Here is a 22729-nt window from a genome sequence, read left to right on the forward strand (position 1 = left end):
AATATTCAGAAAGATACTGCTTATAGAGTGCGCCTGGAGCTCTAAGGAGGAAGTACATGGTATATGTGTGGGAGTAGAAACTGAAAGAGTGGTCCGGAACTTAGTGGTTTGTTTGGTTTCAGAGGGCGCTATTTGGGGAAGGACAGGAAGTAGTCCCAGGCGTGCGGAGGGTTGCTGAGCAGACAGCATGAAGACTCGCAGGTACGGAGTTGTGACTAGGATAGGGATTATTGATTAAAGGACGGAACAGTTACACGGAAATCCAACTTTGTTCCACGGGATCTCCCAGCATACTGTATGGTTCGCATGCGGGGAACAGGAGAGGGGGTACTGTAGATGAGACATGCCGGATATATCCATATTTTTTATATTGAGAATAGCAAATGGTCTGCTGTAATAGCTGTACAACCCTAAAACCCTGCTTGGAAGTGCTAAATCCTTCAAGATATGTCTGTGTTAATGACAGTCAGCCTAAAGGACTCTTCATTCAATTGGTTTTTTTTTTAATGTGTTGGATAAAGTTACTTACATATCTGTAAATATACTTATTTTTCAGGGGTGCCATGTGTTGTACAACAAAATGTGTCTGCCCTGGAAAGCGGTGTTTAGTGATGCTTAGTATAGCACAGAATCCTCTAAGGCTTAAAGGGGTTGTTCACCTTTGAGAACTTTTAGTATGACGTAGAGAGTGATATTCTGAGACAATTTGCAATTTGTTTTCATTTTTTATTATTGAAGGTTTTTGAGATATTTAGCTTTTTATTCAGCAGCTCTGGCTTAAGCAATCTGGTAACTAGGGTACAAATTACCCTAGCAACCATGCATTGATTTGAATAAGAGACTGGAATATGTATAGGAGAGGGCCTGCATAGAAAGCTGAGTAATAAAAAGTAACAATAGCAATACAGTTTTAGCCTTACAGAGCATTTGGGGGGGGGGTTTTTTTAGAAGGGGTCAGCGACGTCCATTTGAAAGCTGCATAGAGTCAGAAGAAAAAGACAAATAATTATAAAAAAAATAAATAATGAAAACCAATTGAAAAGTTCTATAACATAATAAAAGTTACCTTAAAGGAACAGTTCAGTGTGAAATGAAAAACTGGATAAATACATAGGCTGTGCAAAATAAAAAATGTTTCTAATATAGTTAGTTAGCCAAAAATGTAATGTATAAAGGCTGAAGTGAACAGATTAATAAAACAGCCAGAATCCAACTTCCTGCTTTTCAGCTCTATAACTCTGAGTTAGTCAGCGACTTGAAGGGGGGCCACATGGTACATTTCTGTTCAGTGAGTTTGTAATTGATCCTCAGCATTCAGCTCAGATTCAAAAGCAACAGATATGACCCATGTGGCCCCCCCCTCAAGTCTCTGATTGGTTACTGCCTGGTAGCCAGGGTAACCAGTCAGTGTAAACCAAGAGAGCTGAAAAGCAGGAAGTAGTGATCTGACTGACATAAAATACATCAAATCACTCCAGACTTTATACATTACATTTTTGGCTAACTAACTATATTAGAAACATTTTTTATTTTGCACAGCCTGTCTATTTACACTGTTTTTATTTTTACACTGAACAATTCCTTTAAAGGTGAACCACCCCTTTAAATGGATTTGTGACACTTTAACCAGTTGAACTTCAAATTTATTTTGTTTCATAAATGGCAATTGTCTTCTTGTTCATTAGGAAAACTGTGCAGTATCCTCAAATATGCAAATGATTTGGGTGGTTGGCCCAGGTGGCCCTTTCAAAACTGGAGTCAGACACACACGGTGCAGAATTCAGAGGGTAGGAAGGGAAGGTGGTCCTGTCGGATTCATCCAAATACTAACAAAAATAGATCATGTTTGGCCGAATTCAGGATCTGGCACGCCGCTATTCATGAATGATTTGGTGCATCAAATATATATATCTATATCTATATCTAACAAACAGGGGAAAGTTGTGCTCACCACTAGTTTTTAAAATCATTAGGCGGGGGTGCAATGAGGCTGTGACCACAAAAAACATAGACAAATACAAGACTCCTCTGCACTCAACCCATTATCAATATATTTAAGACAGCGACATTTTGTGCATACTGCTACTGAAAAATGCCTTACCCTTTAAACAAAACAGGGATTGTTTGTCCATATATTGCAATATATTTAAGCTGGCCAACTACGTCAGTCATCCCATATCTGGCCAGTCCTATGCTCAATTTTCATCTGATTCATTAAGAATTCTATGGTTTAATTATACATTTTATAATATATATATACATTTTATATATATATATATATCTCTATATCTATATCTATTAGGTACTAGAGCAAGTGGGTGTCTGTTACAGTGAGTATGTAGTAGCAGACTTGACTTTCCATCTTTATTCCTGTTTCTTAACTTTGGGCTCCAGATGCTGGGAGTCATGGTCTAACAACATATGGGGGAGGGATCTGTATAAATGAATAATAATCTGTTATTTTGGTGAATAACTTGAAGCAAATTATCATTGCAGGAGTCAGAGGTTTCAGAAACCAAAAGTAGATGAGGATGTTTATGATGAATCCTTGGCTAAAGCAGACATCCCTTCCACTAAAGAGGTACAAAGTGAAACTTAATTGTTTTCCAGACCTCATATACATGGAATAATAGTGTCCCCAAGTATATATTTGTTTGCTGTAATACCAGTTTTATTTGTGTTTTGGGGGATGCAAGGATGAAGAGTTTGAACTAGCATGTTATTTATCTTGTAACAGATATCTTCTGACTATTTCAATGATGAGATTGATAACTACCATGAGGAGAAATTAAAGGTATGTAACTAACTTGCTTATGTATATGGTCCTCACCAGTAAAGAATTCTCTACAACGCATATGTTAAAAAAACAAAAAAAAACACAATACTCATGTCAAAGTAAATTCCATATTGTGGAATTGTCCTTACTTTTTACTTCTTCATCTTGTCATTTCATCACACTGCCCTGTGTGGTTGTATTATCTTGGGGGGACGTATCTCCTAGCCAATGCATTGATCTTAAAGGCTGGTCCTTTCCTTTTTTGTTAAAGGAGATATCTCACAGATCAACACATTTTTAAAGGCATGACACTTCAATTTAAAAATTTGTATCCATACAGATATTCAAGTATGAGAATCCCAGGCTGAGGCAGAACGATTGCTAGAAAGACCCTTGGTGCCTGAAAAATGTAATGTGGATGCACAATAAAAACCTGAACAGCGGTCATTCTCCCTCAGCCTGTGATTCTCATACTTGAATTTCAGTGGGAATTACAGCACTATAAGTGCATTAATTATTGTGTTTCCGTGAAATTTAAAAATGTGTGATGGTCTTCGAGATCTCTCTCTCTAGAATGCCACCACAGGGCTCTAGTTCTGATTGCAGAACATGCATTTATAAGGATATTAATAACAAGTAAAAGGCTCATCTTGCAGATTATATAGTGAATCGTGTACCCCTGATCCCTACTGTAAAATAGAAGGATATTATAAGTTACTGAGGAGTTCCATGACCAAATACAGGTAATTACCTTTTAATATCATAGTTAAAACCGACTGTACCTTATTATAGTACACATAGTCATGTGAAATTTAATTCTCACTAAGCTCTGTTTAGATGGATATAATTTAGAGGATGATCGTAGTATTATATACTATAGTGGTGTTGTATATGTGTAGATGAATACATTTTTATCCTACAATATCTACACTTTCCATCATTTGAAATAATTTACTATTTTCTATTTAAAATGAACTGAAATGGGTCTGAGACAAAAATTATACCCAGCATATGGACATTGCTGTATCTTATGCTAACATATGTGTTGCAGAGCTTAATGAAAAGAGGAGTGGAATTTGACAGCGATGAAGAGCAAATGGACAGTGAGGTATGTACATGCAATAACAAAGGGGGAGGGTTATGTTAAGTCAAGTGTGTTGCCCCAGTGTATGTAGCAGAGCTGAACCTGATATATTGTTTATTATGTTCCATCTTCAGCCCAGAATATTTAGGCCTATGTAGGTGGGATGTTTTGACCACCATTGTGTTCACAGTGGAAAATAATAAACAATATCAAATGATTTTATATATTTAGGATGAGGTTATGCCTCTTGACATCCATGAAGAAGATGAGGAGGAGGAGGAGGAGGAGGAAGAAGATGATGGTGACCAAAGTTCGATGGAAAGTGACCTAGAAGAGCGTCGTAATGATGGTTGGGCTTTATATTCCAGATCCTTTGTACTTTGTGTATTTGATAATATTTTTCAAACATGGCTACAAGATTTGGGTAACAGGCCTACAAGATTTGGGTAACTTTTGTATATTGCTGCTGAAGGTTTAAAACGTTTTATTCCAAGAAAAATATCAGTATGAAAAAGCAGCACTTTATCTGTATCTTTCACTAAAACAAAACTGTGCTTAATTAGAGCAAAACCGAAAGTATTCATTCTTGCTACTATTTGGCATGCTGCTTCTTGGAGTAGCTTAACCTGGTTTGGAGCAGTGATTGCTGTTAAAATTATTGGTTTCCCCATTTGAATTAGCTGTTGTAGTGCGAGTCTCACCACAATAATAAAATGTATGGAGTTGGAACAGGCTATGAATTTACAGCATCTTATAATTGTTATATAGTTTTCCTGGTAATATAACTCTGAACCTCATAGTTTTTAATAAACAGTGAAACCTCAATTTTACATCCCCTGATTTAAAGTTTTCTCTCATTTTTACATTGTAGTTTTGTGGTCCCACCTATATCTTACATTTCCCTGATTTTACATTTTCCTGTATTTTACACAATTTTTTCTAGTCCCCTGGTAAACGTAAAATAGGGGTTCTACAGTAGTTTATGACTTCCATATTCCATATATTACATCCAAGCATTTATATTGAGAGAAGTTAGAGATTAAAAAAAAGTGGCATGTCGTAGTAAAGTATTGGAGTACATGTATTATTGGAGGGAAACATTAACATTGCTGTTTGTACTGTAAAATGCAAGGATTTTATATGCAATGAACACCATTTGCTGTGTTATTTCTAGGACTTCCGGATGAAATGGCATGGGGACAAAGGAAGAAGATCTATTACGACACAGACTACGCTGAATACAGCACAAAAAGTATGTTGTGTTTTATCATGACAAAATGGTATGGCTTTTTGCCAGCACACAACGCTGTTCTATGGTTTTTCAAGGAACTGACCCAAATAGCAACAGAACATGCTTTGCAGAATTTCTTTTAGGCAATGTATTTGTTGTTTTGTGCTGTACAGCCAGTGTTCAATAACCCAAGCATCTCCAATAACCTTTGCAGAAGTAAAGAAAAGCAAAGAAGAAATAGATGCTGAGGCAGAAGAAGAAGAGGAAGAAGCACAAAATATTCAGAGGCGATTGGCAAAATCCCTTAATGAGGAAGACTATGGTTTGGATTTTATTGAGGTACCTACCTGTGTTTTTCTCATGTTACCTTGGAGCACACAGTGACTGCGTATTATCTTATAATTTTCTGACAGACGATAGGGTAATCTTTATTGTGCAAACTGCAAAAACCCTACATGCATATAATGTGTCTTATTTTGCTTCTGAACTCTGTCATTTTAAAAAGTGCCCATTTTGAGATACTTGCAGTATGTCAGGAGCCAGAAACCTCTTTCTGTTATGCAGGATAGGAGGGCAATGCTCTCTGTAGCTCTGCTTTGCAAGTGACTTGAGCCAGATCAACTGCATGTGTATAAAACTGGCTGCTAGTGCATCCAACGGTCTGTTATTCTGCAATTTTGGTGCAATTGTACAGGTGGAAACATGCCCATTCTCGCGAATAATCTCTCAGAAATTCAAATCAACAAATGTGAATCCTGAGTGCCCTTGCAAGCTGTCCCTTCAGATGAACTGAGGCTGCAAAGCTAATTTACTTTACTTTGCACATATGATTCCTAGGGGCAGATTCCACATCGCATTTGAAAAAAATTCGAAACTTCGAATATCGAAGTATATTATGTACTGTCTCTTTAAAAATTCGTCTTCGACCATTCGCCATCTAAAACCTGCCGAATTGCTGTTTTAGCCTATGGGGGTACTCCTAGAACCTATTTGGAGTCAATTGGTGGAAAAACTTTGATTTGAATTTAATCGAATGCGCTATTACTTCGAATATGGACCTATTCGATCAAAATGGACCTATTTGGCCAAAAACAAATTTCGACTTAATTTTGGTTGGTCTTTTAGAATTCGAATTTCAAAGTTTTTCGAAGAGTTTTCCATTATTTTAATGATTTATCAGACAGTAATTGGTTTGAATGTCGGGACAAAGTCTAATCTGAGAACATAGCTGAACTCTAAGATAATTAAATGCATATATGAAATTTAAATGGCTTCTTAATAAATGATCTGTTTTGCAGAAAAAGCAATTTGTGAAATAAAGGTGGAAGGGGTAATTTTGTGACTCCTGTTTAAGATATTTATGCAAGTGTAGCCCCAGTTTATGTTCAAAGTAGTTACGTTTGCATGTGAACACCTTCATGTTTAAGATGCACAAGTGGTGTTTGCTAGTTCTGAGACAAAAGCAACCAAGAGCTGCCTATGATAATCACCCTCTGCTTATAATCCTAAAAATGCTTTTGGGTTTCGAGGGGACTGTTATCACATGAAAGCGCAATAGGCATAGTCATTGGTACTTACCATTTAGTTTCAATGAGAGAAAATACCAGATACTTCATGAGGCAAAGAGCATATAGAAGCTTTTTTTAATAACTATATTGTTATCTAAAACGTATTTTTAGGCATTTGCAGAAAAGCAAAGTGAAGAGAAGCAATCGGAACAAAAAATCGTTAAAGACTTAAACAAAATGTCTGAAAAAGAAAAGAGAAAGCTGCTCAAGAAGGAATCTCCTGAGTTACTGGAACTTATGCAAGATTTAAAACTCAAGGTAATGATGACTTCTGTTAATATATAAATATATATATATATATATATATATATATATATATATATATATATATATATATATACACGCACACAATATTGAAAATGTGCTTAATTTCTTTTTTATAGTTGGCAGAAGTGAAAAATTACCTGGAGCCATTGCTTAAACTGGTGGAGGATGGAACCATTCCTAAAGGAAAGGTAACAAATTGGCATGATGCACTACATGAATATTGCAGTTTCTCCATCTAAAAATCAGACTTTCTTTAATATATTTTAATAAAAAATTCTGGTCAGTTTTTTTTTTTTTTTTTTTATACCAGAACAAAGAATGTCTTTTAGGCATCCCAATTATTAAGTCTGTTCTGACTCCAGTTACAAATACAGTCTTACAAACCTTCTCAGGGATGTTGTATCTTCATTTCCTGTTTAAGACAACTTACCTACTAGTTAACGCAGGGATCCCCAACCTTTTTTACCCGTGAGCCACATTCAAATGTAAAAAGAGATGTGGAGCAACACAAGCATGAAAAAGTCCGTTGGGGTGCCAAAAAAGGGCTGTGATTGGCTATTTGGTAGCCCCTATGTTGACTGGCAGACTACAGCAAGCTCTATTTGGCAGTATACTTAATTTTTATGCAATTAAAACTTGCTTCCAAGCTTGAAATTCAAAAATAATCACCTACTTTGAGGATACTGGGAGCAACATCCAAGGGGTTGGAGAGCAACATGTTGCTCACGAGCTACTGGTTGGGGATCACTGAGTTAACGCATCAGTAAGATAGTAGAGTCTTTATGGGCATACGCCCATAATTTAAAGTGGACCCGTCACCCAAAAAAATTATTCATTATCCTATTATCACATCAGTCAAGCAAAATGAACTTTAATTACACTATTTAAATTATTTGAATCCTGTTTCCTCCAGTCTGGGAATTCATTATTATAGCAAGCAGGTAGGAGCCATTTTGTGGACACTGTTATTAAGGCAAGCCTTGTATCATCTCTGAATCTTGTTTGTGCACTAGAATGGGGGACCTGATGTCCATCCCGTGCTCTGGCTATACCATTAAACTGTGAAGAGAATGAGGGAATGTGTGGAGAGCAGCAATTTCTAGGAAGTGCTGAATGGAAAGTGAAAGTAATTGTCTGCCCCACCTCTATGCCCAGGGCATAGAGGAGGGGCAGACAATATTTGATTGACAGCTGAGATGTTTAAATGAGCTTACAACAGCTATGAATGCTTTAATAAAAAACAGAAATTGGATTTCATGTTTAATTTGAAAAGGAATTTTGTTATACAGCTTTTTGTGTCTGAGAGAGAGGTCCACTTTAAAAGGTACTGCAAGTAGCACCAGCTTCTACACTCTGTTCTATAATGTCTATTTGCCGGTTTTGTATAAGATGAACACACACTTTGTTTTTATGAATGTGCTTTTTCTGCATTTGAAAGAATTTTTTATGTTTTTCCAAAAAAGAATGAACTATTTCTTTAATTTGCTTTTTAGGGAAGTAAATACCTTCAAACAAAATACCAGCTATATTTAAAGTAAGGAAACCTTCATGTTAGAAGTAGGTAACCTAAGGCACTTTGGGTGTTGTGAAATGTAAGAGCATTATGGGACAGTATCTTAAGTGCTGCAGGTTTCATACCTTTTGCACTATATTAACAAATTGTTTATTTATTGTTTATTTGATATATTGATCTTTTATTTGCAGTTATTGCACAAACATCAGCTATTATTTAATCCTGAAAGCCAAGAGAATCTCAATCCATGGTCATCCTGTAATAGAAAGGCTTGTAACTTATAGAAATGTGAGTAAAAGATATGATTTTCAAGTTTTCATTTTTCAATAAGCTATAAGACTAGAAAAAGGCAGGGAAAAGTTAATTACTAGTGTACAGATGTTTTCTTGGTCATGAGAATATGGGTCCTCTCCTAATATTTGTCACCATTTTTATAGGCTTTGCCCCAATTGTGCAAATTTAGCAATATTTTAGGTTTTGTGTTTTGCATTCGAAAGTAACATTTTTTTTAAATGATTTCTTTTTTCTCTGTAATAATAACAGTACCTTGTACTTGATCCAAACTAAGGTATAAGTAATCCTTACTGGAAGCAAAACCAGCCTATTGGAATTTTTGTAATGTTAGGTTACATGATTTTCTAGTACACTAAAGGTATGAAGATCCATTATTCACAAAACCCCAGGTCCTAAGCATTCTGGATAACAGGTCCCATACCTGTAATTCATAAAGTTTTGTACAGTAAATTGGGCTTTTCTTTTAGTGATAGTGTAATATTCTTTCTCTGTTGTGTTGTATGAAGCTGATAAACGATTTGAGTGTTGTGGATCAAAGATTGTCCTCAGAAATCAAGCAACTTCTAACTCAAGATTTCAAGGGAACTAAAGTGGCGCAGAAAGATTCCTCCAGCTTACCAAAGTCTTCTAAGAAAGCTGCCACAAAGGTGAGGGCTGTTAAAGTTGTTTGTTGAACCAAAGCGATACTAGACACCCTGTATATCTAAACAGGACATCATTAACTCTGCACACCAATAAATGATTGCAAGAGCTTGTCTGTAAACATGAACAGCTGCTTTGAGACCCTGTGGGCCTGAATTTACAATTTTAGTGACAAATTGCCACCTTGGAGGATTATAATGCTTCCAAACAGTGTTTACTCTCTGTGTGATTTTCTCTGTATTATTGCAAGTGCCATTTACAGTTGCTTACATAAGAGATCACAACCCTAGAAACCAGACAGACATAGACTTCTCTCTTGTGATGCTGGGAAAATAAAAACTCTGGAATGAGCCATATTGGGCTGGTCTGATCTATGGCTCTTGGATCAGCAATCAGACAACAATTTTGGTAAATGCCAACCTTTGGGACAACTGAGTCAATATGGTCTTCATCCAATGGAATTTTTAAACCCGCCCGATCGATATTTAGCCAATCTTGATATTGGTCTGACCGGTAGGTCAGAAAGCCCCATACATGGGTCAAAAAGTTGTGCATTTGTTTACTTTTATCCTGCACATGTTAAATTGTCTCTTTAAAATAGAAGACCTGGTTTTATTGCAACATCTTTGTACCAAAATTGTTCAGACATCTTTTATATGTTGTCTGAAGCTTGATACATGGTATGAATTTTGGTTGTTTTGTCCACTGTGGTTTGGCATAGAGACAAAGAACCCTATCAGCTCTTGCTGCCTCCCATTGAGTTGAATGTAAAATTCTTTAGTGTGGCAGCCCTAGTTAGACTGAAAGTTGTATTCCTGGCACTGAACTGATGTGGCATGGGCTTATTTCAAGAACTTTAGTGCTGTGCTAAAAAAAAATGCAGAGAACAAATCAAACCTGCAATGTACCTTTTATGCTCAACAAAAGTCTGAGCTGCCTTCAGCTTCACTTCTTATTTAATCTACACATACAAATGTCATGTATAAAATAACAATATACTGTATGTAATGTGTGATTTTTATTTCCTGTGTTTGCTGGCCCTTCTTATTTATCCTATTGCATCAAGCCATTTTGCTTTTTACAAACGTGGCATCTTATGTATGTTTTATAGAGACCTTTGTCGGAGATCCAGCATGAAGAAGATTCTGACCTGGATGAAGAAGCTGCTTTGAAATACTATAAGCAAATGGAAGAGAACGTCTTAAAGAAGAGAAATCGTGGAAAAGATGATCTTGTGTAAGCAACATTTAAAGCTGCATTGTATGCAGGGGTGTTTGTGAAATAAGGGAAGGTGAACATATCACCGTGGGCCATTCCTGCAGGGGCATTACCGTATATACTCGAGTATAAGCCGAGTTTTTCAGCACCAAAAATGTGCTGAAAAAGTCTACCTCGGCTTATACTCGAGTCATATATCTGCAAAAAAGAAAAAATGTGATATCATGTAATACCGTTGGATGGTTGATACAATCGGCTCTACTCACATTTAATTAGAAAGGTAGTGTTAGTATATGTATGTATACTGGGGATCTCCTCTGTAGTTGTGCAGAGTATGCAGCTGTACGATCGCTCTGCAACTATCGGGTCCTGAAGTTTCTGTGCATTTAGCGTGTGGAGGCAATGGGGATCTCCTCCGTGTTTGTTCCTAATGGAAAAAAAACTGTGTATAGTGATATAGAGACAAGGTCTTCAGCCGGCCCGATATAAAGAAGCACAAGAGCGCACCGCCACTCTATATACTATATTTATCCCCAGGGACTAGTGGGTCCCATGATTTAAGTGGGTGCTGCCATACCGATTACAACAACACAAAGCACGGAGTCTATCTATACACCAATACTTGAAGAAAGCATTTTAGGTCTTCAGCAGAACACACACTTCTGCGTGAGTGTGAGTGAGAACTGAGGGCTAAAGAGGGAGGACCAAGTCATGAGGGGGGAGATTAAAACAGTAAGTGTGGGCAGCACGGAGGTGTTACTGCAGCCTCTTCGGATCAGTGAATAAGAGGCTATTTCTTCCCTAGCAGAGCGCACACAGGAGCATGTGTTCTGCTGAAGATGTCCTAAGATGCATTTCTAACCCTAGGCTTATACTCGAGTCAATAAGTTTTCCCAGTTTTTGTAGGTAAAATTAAGTACCTCGGCTTATACTCGGGTCGGCTTATACTCGAGTATATACGGTAAATAGCCACTTGCAGGAAAAGTTTTATGGGCTCTCAGAGCTCTTGTAAACCATAAAAGCCAACAATAAATGATCCAGTATCAGATAGGTCCATGCCGATTCTATATTCTTTGTTGGCTTGTGACACATAGGCCTACAGGAAATTTCATTCGGAACTATGGATGTTAATAACTCAAAATATTTTGCAAGGGTCCCAAACACACATGAAAATTATTTAACTGAAAATGAAAACACGTGAGTAAAAAATGAAGTGGGATTAATCATAAAAATCTGAATGATGACTTGTAGGTGTATGTGTTACTGCAGATTTGGTGCCATTTCTAAAATATTTTACTCTGCCTTTTCAGCACTGACCTTCCATCTGAAGAAATGGATCCAAATGCAAAAAGAGCTATCACTTACCAGGTAACACTTCAGATTGCTGTGCATGTGACTGTGTATCTGCATCTGAACTGAGCTTGACTGTGGGGAAAAAAGTGTTAACCTTTTGCACTTTGCCTTGAGTATGAGCAGTGGGCACTGTGTGATACAGTCGATAAACCTGGGACCTTTTTTATATCAGCATTCACTCCACTGCATCTTTAGGAAGGGGAGTTTACAGCCATGTACAAATATAAACATCCATGGCTTTGGAAAAAACAAATGTAGCATTGGACCACTGGGTTTGCTGTTTTAATGGAGCCTGAGTCCTGTTTTATTTTACTTCAATACATTGCGCTGTATGGCAGCTTTCATACCCAAATACTAATATGCAAATAAATAAAATAAACGTATTTATTGTAAAAATAACATCCTCTCGCCAAAGTCCCTGTATTATTGGGCACTCCCAGATGACATTGAAGAAGGTTCCCACCGCTCTGCGGCATTTAGGACACTGGTCTGAGACCCCTGGATAGATTCTAACGAATCTTTGTGGGGTGAGGTATACTCTATTAAGGAATTTGATCTGTATGTATATGTTCCTACTAGATATAGTAAGCTGGGGCATCTTTCCACATCTCTTCCTCCAGGTCTGGGATATCGTCACACCGCTGTTTGACTCGGTTTATTTGGGTTGTATTTGACTGCATCAATATGATGTACATGTAGGATAGCACCTTGGCCAAATTTGGTTGGTGGAGATATAGTTCCAGGGTAGTATCAGTGACCACTAGAGGTCTACGAGGAAATTGAGACTGAAAGGCATGTTTTAACTGCAGGTACCTGAATGCCATATTTGCAGGGAATTGAAATTTGGTTTGGAGCACATTAAATTGTTTACAGTCCCCATCAGCTATAATATCTCCTAACGTTTTGATTCCTGCGGCTGCCCACCTTAAAATTTATGGCACCGAATTAAAGTGTGGGAGGTATTTATTACCCCAGATAGGGGACATCTCTTTTTTTTTTTTTTTTCTTCTTCTTCTTCTTCTTCTTTCTTTTCTCTCTTTTTTTGAGAAGGCCCAGCTGTTTTCTAGTTCATAGCCAGCACAGATCCAGTCCTGACAATGTGCACACATATGAGGTGGAAGGAGATCTAAACAGTGTTTATCAGCATTGTTATTGCTCTGCGTACCATTAGACTTGTAAAGGCCAATGTGAGAGCAAAAATAGGAAAAGCTGTGAGACACTAGATTTCTGCAGACTGATTCAATATATAGAATTTTTTGGGGGGGCTGTTATTAAAGTGGGGGTACTGAAAACTGCTAGGAATTTTTATAAATGCCTATATCTAATAGAATTATATAGTTCTAGTTTCATGAATTCTGATGACTGTCTCATTTCAGATTGCAAAGAATAAAGGACTTACACCTAAAAGAAAGAAGTTGGACCGGAATCCCAGAGTTAAACACAGAGAAAAATTCAGACGTGCTAAAATTCGCAGAAAGGGCCAGGTATATCTAAACTGCATATAATCCTTTTTTTTCCCTATCTTTTTTTTTATTCCGTAGTTGTGCAGATCATATGGGCATAACAATATGAAAAGCAGACTAGGGAGTATATTTATCATAATCTGAAATAGAGTAGACATTGCATTGTGGTCCTGTAGCACTCATAGGTTTGTGTGTTCTGTTAGACTTGGAATGTCTAACCAGTGACCAGCAATTTGAAATCCAGCACATGATTAAGATATGTTGCAATATTTTGTAAATAGATGGACATCCTTGTGCTAGACACTGGTGAGAGCCTTTAACTTCAACCTATTTGTTTAATGCTTAACCTCTACCTTCATCTTTCAGGTTCGTGAGGTGCGTAAAGAAGAAACCAGATATTCTGGGGAATTATCTGGAATTCGAGCAGGAGTCAAGAAAAGCATTAAACTTAAGTGAAGAGTTTCAAAGAGCCACTGCTCATATATGTATAATAAAGTTTTATAATCATCATGTGACTTTGTGCTTTTATTTTTTTTGTGTGGGGGGGAGGTTTACTAGATTATTTGCCAAACAGATGTTTACCATACCTGGAGTATCTCTTATATCATACCTGTTGAGGGACAATGTAGTACAGGTATGGAACCTGTTATCTAGAATGCTCTAGGGACCTGAGGTTTTTCAGATAACAGATCTTTCTGTAATTTGGATCTTCATACCTTAAGTCTACTAGAAAATCATGTAAACATTAAATAAACCCAAAAGGCTGGTTTTGCTTTCAAGAATGATTAATTCTATCTTAGTTTGGATAAAGTACAAGCTACTGATTTATTATTACAGAGAAAAAAAGGTTATTTTTAAAAATAAGAATTATTTGATTACAGTAGAGTCTATGGGCGACAGCATTTCTGTAATCCTGAGCTTTCTAGATCAAATATTTCCAGATTACGGATCCCATACCTGTAATTGAAATGCCTCTCTCACACACAGTTAGTGGCAAAGTTTGCAGCTCAGAGAAAATGTCCGTGTCCCGCTGTTAGCTGTACCTATATCATTTACATAGGTGGCTATGGATATTGTAGAAGTATTCTTTGGTGTTAAAAAAATGATCCTGTACAACAGTTACAACAGCATTAGCCTCAGCCTGAAATCCAATTAGGATGACGGAGTGAAGAAAGGAAGTGTACACGCCTTTCATAATGTTTTTATTAACCGTTATCCTGTAAAAAGAAACTATAAAAATGTCTGAAAAGGATCCAAGACACCAGCCCATTAATCTCAGTGCCAACAAGGCGTGTCACTTTGGATCAATAACCTTTACTTTTTCAGAAACTTCCAGGCCAGGAATTCCATTATGCTGAAATATTTAATGTATATTTACCAGTATAATGTAGTTCAACCTTCCAGTGCACATTCAAGTGTTTTAAAGTTTCTTGTAAATGTAATTGCTGCTGGCTCAGCCCCTCTCCAGCAAGTAGACGGCTTATTTCTTCCAAACGTATTCCTCCAGAATCAATATACAATTAGGACCTAGTCATACCGTGCTTTGCAGAAATCACCCACTAAGGTTTAACACGTTCTTAACCTGTAAATTTTACTATTTGATTTACATAACATACTTAATACTTGAAGGTACAAAATATTTTTTATTCAAAAGTGAGCAAAGCGTTTGTTGGTTGCATTAGTATTCATAAGCCAATACAACTGCATGCTGCAAGCATTTTGGGGGGGGGGGGGTAAGTCTCTACCTACTTTGCACATCTGTAATTCCTGAATTTTTCTCCAATCTTTTGGTAAAATTACCCAGCTGGTTCCACAGAGGAAGGCTTGAGGTTTGGACTTTGCTTATTATAAGGCATATCCAAAGTGTGGCCCGTTTTCAAATTTACACTGGCCCTCAGCCTCCATCATGAAATTAATAATAATGAGGGCCCCCCAGCACAGTGTGATCAGGATTCCCATAGCAGTAATATTAAGGCACATGTAGAGATGCACTGTTTTCGCATACTTCTTTAGGGCTGAAGGTGTCAATAGACGTACTGACGTGCCAGTACAGTAAACTAAAGAAGTATGTGAATCGACAGTACGTGTCTATTGCTAACACCTTCAGCACACAGGCAGCAGTATAGACCAAGTGGCAGAACCTTTCACTAATGTGCCTTAATATTACTGCTACGATTACTCTATTCCTGTCATTTAATGGTTAATAGCCGGGCTGAATGGTCGCCCCCCCACACATTTTCATCTCACCAAATCTGGCCCTCGTTGCAAAAAGTTTGGCCACCCCTGTTATAAGATATTCAGGTTCTTGATTTTAAAAACTCCTGTGCTAGTAGGTCATCTGCCTGAGCCTCGGATATCTTGCAGAACATCTGAAACTGTATTTAACTCCATTTACCTGGCCCCCCAATATGTGTCTCCTTTGCTTCTCACAACTCTTTAAAAAACCAAGCTGTGTGTTGGATGCGGGTGATAGGTGTCCCATGGACAGTTCCTTTTTGGCCTCTTAGTTGATTTTCTGACTATTGCCCTGCTGAGATTTGTCGGTTGTCCCTCTCTAGGCAGTGTTTTGGTTATGCCACAGTAGTTAGATTTTTTTAATAATTGTTCCAAAGGATGTTAAAAGTTTGCAATATTTTGATTGCTGATACTTTACCCTGGACATACTGTGATACTTCCTTGGTCTTCAGGATATCTCTAAGCAATAAAGTTATACATAATTTTGAATACAATGTAGGTTTTTGTCATTCTGGACTATTTTTATATAGACCTGTGACATAAAATCAAAATTAAATAAATTTTCACTGAATATAAATGTGGACAAATCCAAGGGGTGAATGTTATACAAAATACTGTGTATCAAAAGTTGCAAAATTCCATTGGCTAAAGACTGTACCAAGTTCTGGATGTGATCCACAGCAGACACCTCCATGGAATCCAATTGTTGGTCTAAGGGTAGGACTACATGGACGTTTTCGGTGCGATTCGATGTGCTGAGACAAAACGCATTTAATAAATATGCTTAGCGATAGAAATGTCGGATGAAGACGCAGCGTTGATCCGACACGACTGTCTGATGCAAACGCAGTGTGCAGCGTCTGCATCCGACAGTCGTTTTGCGTCAGATCAACACTGCGACTTCATCTGACATTTCTATCTCTTACCTTATTTCTGTTGCATGCGACTTGTCGCAGGCGTTTTGTCGGATCGCCCCGAAAACATGTAGTCCTACCCTACGGCAGTGGTCCCCAACCAGTAGTTCACAAGCAACATGTTGTTCACTAACCCCTTGGATGTTGCTCCCTGTGGCATCAAAGCAGTTGCTTATTTTTGAACTCCAGACTTAAAGGCAAGTTTTGGTTGTATAAAAACTGTTGTACTGCCAAACAGAGCCTCCTGTAGGCTACCAGTCCACATAGGGTCTACCTAACAGTAAAGAACAACCCTTATTTGACATCCCCATTGACTTTTCCATGCTAGTGTTGCTCTCCAACTCTTTTTTACATTTACATGTGGCTCACAAGTAAAAAAGGTTGGGGACCCCTGGTCTAGGGGAAGAAATATTACATTGGTCCAATACTGACCCAATCAGACTAAAATATGTTTGTAGGGCCGGATTTACATAGTGGGCGCCCCTAGGCCCACTGCCATTCGTCGCCCCTGTCCCCTCCCCTTTATTCGTGCAAATTGTCATCATCTGGACTCAAGCAATGGCGATTGGCGCATGGGAAATTTAAAAAATGATTGTATATCCAATGTATCCCGTGTTTTTGAACCAGCATGCTGCCCCCTAAAGTCCTCCCACCTTAGGCCCGGGAGTAGATGGCCTTTCCACAAATCCGGGCCTGTTTGTTTGGTGACCTAATCTAGCAAGTACAGGTATGGGATCTGTTATCTGGAAACCCGTAATCCAGAAAGTTCCAAATTATAGAAAGGCCTTCTCCAATAGATTACATTTTATCCAAAAAAATTTTAAATGATTTCCTTTTTCTCTAATAATAAAACTGTACCTTGTACTTGATCCAAACTAAGATATAATTAATCCTTATTGGAAGCAAAACCATTGGGTTTATTTACTATTTGCATGATTTTCTAGTAGACAATGTATGAAGATCCTAATTACAGAAAGATGTTATCTGGAAAACCCCAGGTTCTAAGCATTCTGGATAAAAGGTCCTATACCTGTAGCACTTTGTATAGCCAGCTTTAGCTGCCATAACTGCCAAGGAACAATTGACACACTCCATACTGTTATTCTTAGCTGCACAAAATCAGATCATTCGACACAAACCTGAATTACTAATTTTTTTATTCATAAAAACATAATTAATGTGCCGCCCCACCACTAGGGCTGGATTCCTTCACGTGACAATAAGATCCTATCTGGGCCCTTTTGGGACAGGAATACAGCAGTTCAAGATGAATTTTTAGAAGCATTTTCCTATTCCATATGGCTCAAGCAGCATAACCGTATATTTATTTTGCAAATAACTGGGACCAGAAAAACCATACATGTCCTAAATGACATTTTTGCATGGGTGTACTTTAATTCTTAGAGGCATTGCTTTTTTCATCAAGGTTTCCTATAAAACTGGTGTGACGTGTGACTATATCCTCAATGATCTTTTCCTCTATTTCTACACCAAGTCTTTCTTCTTCTTCAGACACGGAAAGGTTTGCCTCATCTGTGTTTGTTACAACTACAACATATGATCTCCGGGAATCCAGCACATTGGCAACAACTACCTGATGGCTATAAGTTGCCAATGCCTTCCGTGCTCGCTCTATTAAGATGGACGGATCTGTCTCCAGTTTGAATGAAATAACAAAGGCCTTTGGGGCCCACTCTTTAACCAAAGGCGAAAGCATTTTCGGAACCATCTTCATTGTAATCTAGAAAAAGACAACAAAATATTAGTGTCAGTGTCAATGATTTATTTTTTTTTGGAATATAATCTATTTCTCAGAATGCTTCTCAAATCTTAAATGTATGGAACAAACAACACTCTGGTGTCCTTCTTCAGTTTTGGATACCCAAGCCAGCCTTTGATAATCAGCATGACCTAGAGCTAGCACTGGTTAATACAAATCTGTCTTCCTTGATGCAAGCACATATTTGTGTCTCTGTGTTATCAGCGTTTCTTTTTTTGGTTTTTACAAAGTACAGTACTGCTTTTTTATGTATATTTTGCAGTAGGTAGTGCTATTTGTACATAGTTGTAGGGTGAAAAAGTGGATGAAGTCCATATGTGACACTACAGTTCAAATAAGGATGAAGCCTTAAAGGAGAACTAAACCCCCCAATAAGAAAAGCCCCTACCTACTACCCTACATAGTCCCCCCTCCCGCATTGATTATCCCTGAAAGTGCCCCTAACACAGTACTCACGTATCGGTGCAGAGTAAGCGCAGCGGAGCTCATGGACGCCATCTTTCGGCTCTTTAGTATCTTTCCTTAAGTGACCATCGTATTGGCGCATGCGCAGTTGGAGCAGTCTACCGTTTCGTAGCAACTGCGCATGCACCAAAAGTGACTGAAATTGCTGAAAAGAAGGAAGAGGACCCGAAGAATATCGAAGAGCCAGAAGATGGCGCCCATGAGCTCCGTTGCACTTACTCTGCACCGATATGTGAATAATGTATTCAGGACACTTTCAGGGGTAATAAACTATGCAGGGGGAGGACTATCTAGAGTAGTAGGTAGGGGCTTTTCTTATTGGGGGGGTTTAAAGTGATTGTTCACCTTTAAAATAACTTTTAGTAGGATGTAGAGAGTGATATTGTGGAACAATTTGCAACAGGTTTTCGTTTTTTATTATTTGTGGTTTTTGATTTATTTTGCTTTTTATTCAGCAGCTCTCCAGTTTGCAATTTCATTTGCTAGGGTCCAAATGACCCTAGCAACCATTCATTGATTTTATTAAGAGACTGGAATATAGATGGGGATGGCCTTAACAGAAAAATTAGTAATTAAAAGCAGCAATAACTATAATTGTGTAGCCTTACAGAGCTTTTTTTAGATGGGATCAGTGACCCCCATTTGAAAGAAGGAAAGAGTCAGAAGAAGAAGGCTAACATTACTCTAAACACCCCAGAATAACATTACTTTCTCCATGTAGTCAGATTTATTGATGACCACACTGTATGGAAATTGCTTCAGGAAGACTAATTAAAAGTTGTTTGGTTGGGATGCCAAGTGAGCAGGTCTGTTTCCAATTAAGACACCCACGGGTGGTTTAAATTGGGCTGATCCGACCATTTGGCCCTTGGAAAAAAAAAACAAATCTTGAGGATAATGTTCATTGCCCACCACTTACATGGGCCAATACAGCTCTTGATTGATGTGATTTACTATCCAATCGATATTTAAAGACACACAGGCCACCAGTATGTTCATGAAACAAGCAAACTTAAATCATTATCTGCCCATGCAAGGGCACACAATAAATATGATTGGACACTCTACCTGCAGGGGGCCACTGGAGGACTGGATTTTATGTTCAGGCATTTCTGAAGCAGGAATGTAGAAATCTGAAACCGCTGCAGCCAAATAGAACATAGCATTTGATCCTAGAAAATAAAAAAGGTAAACGGTTTCATTTTACTCAATAGGCAATAACGTGGGGATATTTCTCTAATACTATTAGAGGTTTCTGTATGACTTCAGTCCCTAAATGTTACAGATACTGATCTGCATGGGGTTGACTAAATCAATTACAGGTGAATGATGTAGTGTTGGGTGTTTTAGGGTGTTGCTGAAACACCCTCAAATGTTTTATTTTCATCTGTTGCCATTCACTACACTGGGGATGACTTGATTTATTTCAGTATGTACTAAATACTACTAATTGGTCCTGCTGCTGATTAATGCATATATTACTGGTCACATACTGTTGCTGCTGCTGCTAGTCCTGTCTTCCAGTTCTACATAATAACCTACCTGGTGGTAGAACTTGTATCCCCAAAACTACAGAATAGCCAATCTACTGACAATTTAGAAACATTAACTGCTCCCAGTTTACTGCCCAGTGTCTCGTGGGAAATACGCTGCCAAGTCATTGACATTTCTCAGTCTCCTATATTGTTTTATAAAAGATGAATGACAGCAATGCAGTTTTCCATTAAAAAAATAAAGTCAAACTCTATTTGCTTAGCTCAAAACAAGGACAGTGCCTTATGCGTTTCGGGCTCTGGCCTTGTTTTTATGTAACAAATAAAATTACCTTTTTTTTTAATGCAGAACAGTACTGCTGTCTGTCCTGTTTTACGATACAACCTACAGACAGAACCCCTCCTTGCCATATTTGCGCTACAAAATAAGCTACCTAGAGGTACAGCCACTCCTTAAACTGGGATAAGAAATACCCTTTTGCAGGCCCAGACTGGCAGTCTGTAGATTCTAGAGACTGCTTTAAGATATCATCGAGAGACATGATATATTGGGCCTGTTTAGGCTTCTGTGTACTGTACTTGAAATGCTGGAATTTATTTTGAATCCTGTCCAGACATTGTTTCTTGGGGCACAACCCCTCTTCCACAGTACAGCATAACACACCTAGAGGTAAAACTGGAAACTCCCAGTGTTAAAATAAAAAATGCAAGAATCATCCTCCCCTTTGTGGCAGAGGTGTATAGTAGTGTAGAGTCCTGCAGCAGGTCGTGTACCCGCGGGTTACCTGCAAAAACCTGTGGGTTGCGGGTTCCAGGTGCGTGTATAGACGCGGGTCGGCGGTTCTGCTGGGTTGGGCCGCGGGTCTTCTCGATTGAGATCTTTACTCCTTTTTTCTGATCACGTCTACTTCTGATGACAGCACTTCCTGATTCTTGATAGTCAGCGGGTCCAGGTTGCGGATACAGGTACTTGCGGGTAAGAATGCGGGTTGCGGGTATGGGTTCCAAAAATGGACCTGTGCAGGACTCTACAGTAGTGATGTGCATGATGACCCAAAACATGTGGGTTGCCCACTGGCTGGGTTTGGGTTGAAATTTGGCCAGCTATTGTGGATTAGGATTGGGTGCGGGTCAGACTGGGAAAGTAACTCTACACGACTTACAAACATTCTCTGTCTTGGAACCAGAGGCACACACAGAAAGAGAGTTAACTGTGAGATGCTTGGGTACAGGTGGGTGCAGGTCCTATAATGGCAATATTTTGTGGGGTTAGGGTTGGGTGCTGGTTGAGTTTTTCCTGACCCTCACATCACTAGTGTACAGTGGTGGAGCAAACAGGAGGCTGAGCGACTGTGCAGGGGATACCATGGCTTATTGCAAACAGAAGTGGGTGGAGGGTTTGGGTGACTAGTATGTATGGTTGACTAGGTGCAAATTATACACCCAGGCCAAAAGGGATTTAGCTAGGTTACTGAAGGGGTAACTATACAGAAATCAGACCCTGCAAATGCTCCAATGGATCACTGACAGCTGAGCTAAGCAGTTGCAATACATGTTTACAAAGAAATCTTTCATTTGCAAAGTTCAGAAGGGTTTTGTACTGGTCCCAAGTAAATTGTAGCTACGTCTCTGCAGCAGAACCCACCTAGCGGGCTGAAAGCCTGAGCTGCCGCCTGCAGGAGGTGCAGATAGTCGGACAGGGTGTTAAACTCCACCGGCAGTAACCGGCCCGACTCCTTCATGCTGCTGTATTCCTGTAGAACGCGGACAATGTCCGGTAACTGCGACTGTTGCACCTGCACCTGATGGCCGGACGCATCCGAGGAAGGCACCAGTCGCAGCGTGTCCAGCCAGTTGTGGGAGGTGTAGCGCCGGCTGTACGGGTACATAGAGCGGTGCCGGTGCAGGAAGATGACCGCGTAACCCGCCCGCAGAAAGTACTCGGCCGAGGCAGATCCCCGCCTGCCGCTACTGAAGTTATCCAAGAAGCGCACAGTGCGTGACTCCAGGGGCACCTTAGTTCCGCCCGATGTTATTAGAACGACCCTTGTGCCCCGGGAGCCGTGATCTCTGGCGAACTCCGCCATGGCCCCAGCCGCCTCCCTTATCCATGCCTGCGGAGGGGCAAAGTCTTGGTGAAGCTTCTGACAAGATTCAGCCATGAATAGGAATGACACGGCCACACAGACGGGTCTGCAAAGGGGACAGGCAGAGGAATTACTAACACCGAGGCGCGCTATTTCCGGGTAGGTAAGCGGGTCGACGTAGCCATATTTGTATTGGGCAACATCTATTGTACTTATTATTAGGGTATCGTGTACATATATATCCAGCATCCTCCCAGCCAGCTGCTGCTAAACTTCAAGCCCCTTTACTGAAAGCTGCGATTGAACATAGCTTAGACATTCCTGATTCTACTTATCAGCCTCCGTC

At 39.0% G+C, this 22729-nt stretch overlaps 2 protein-coding genes across 3 annotated transcripts; one reads left to right on the forward strand and one right to left on the reverse strand.

The window, feature by feature from the left end:
- The first annotated feature begins 1 nt into the window (after position 1).
- LOC108696581 (something about silencing protein 10) lies at positions 2 to 13919 on the forward strand. Its single transcript, XM_041569373.1, has 16 exons — positions 2 to 201; positions 2497 to 2581; positions 2738 to 2794; positions 3828 to 3884; positions 4092 to 4209; positions 5035 to 5112; positions 5306 to 5430; positions 6771 to 6917; positions 7043 to 7114; positions 8420 to 8460; positions 8631 to 8727; positions 9240 to 9380; positions 10487 to 10611; positions 11904 to 11961; positions 13323 to 13430; positions 13776 to 13919. The coding sequence occupies exons 1-16, from the start codon at positions 188 to 190 to the stop codon at positions 13863 to 13865; spliced, it is 1413 nt and encodes a 470-aa protein (XP_041425307.1). The 5' UTR covers positions 2 to 187; the 3' UTR covers positions 13866 to 13919.
- A 3779-nt stretch (positions 13920 to 17698) lies between these two features.
- Positions 17699 to 22723, reverse strand: ppcs.L (phosphopantothenoylcysteine synthetase L homeolog). 2 transcript variants are annotated; one of them, XM_018224477.2, is made up of 3 exons: positions 22705 to 22723; positions 19872 to 19975; positions 17699 to 18299 (listed from the first exon to the last, which is right to left on the reverse strand). In XM_018224477.2, the coding sequence occupies exons 2-3, from the start codon at positions 19962 to 19964 to the stop codon at positions 17952 to 17954; spliced, it is 441 nt and encodes a 146-aa protein (XP_018079966.1). In that variant the 5' UTR covers positions 19965 to 19975; positions 22705 to 22723; the 3' UTR covers positions 17699 to 17951.
- Positions 22724 to 22729: the final 6 nt, after the last annotated feature.

Source organism: Xenopus laevis, chromosome 7L (genome assembly GCF_017654675.1).
Source record: "Xenopus laevis strain J_2021 chromosome 7L, Xenopus_laevis_v10.1, whole genome shotgun sequence".
In the NCBI taxonomy this organism is placed as follows: domain Eukaryota; kingdom Metazoa; phylum Chordata; class Amphibia; order Anura; family Pipidae; genus Xenopus; species Xenopus laevis.

What these genes read in the sequence shown, in the direction of transcription:
- LOC108696581 (XM_041569373.1), top strand. An exon ending in AAGAGCAAATGGACAGTGAG is followed by an intron (nt 3,885 to 4,091) that starts GTATGTACATGC and finishes TTATATATTTAG; the next exon opens with GATGAGGTTATGCCTCTTGA. An exon ending in TGCAAGATTTAAAACTCAAG is followed by an intron (nt 6,918 to 7,042) that starts GTAATGATGACT and finishes TCTTTTTTATAG; the next exon opens with TTGGCAGAAGTGAAAAATTA.
- ppcs.L (XM_018224477.2), bottom strand. Translation starts at nt 19,964, where the DNA reads ATGTTCTATTTGGCTGCAGCGGTTTCAGATTTCTACATTCCTGCTTCA. An exon ending in CCTCCAGTGGCCCCCTGCAG is followed by an intron (nt 18,300 to 19,871) that starts GTAGAGTGTCCA and finishes GTCTTTTTCTAG; the next exon opens with ATTACAATGAAGATGGTTCC.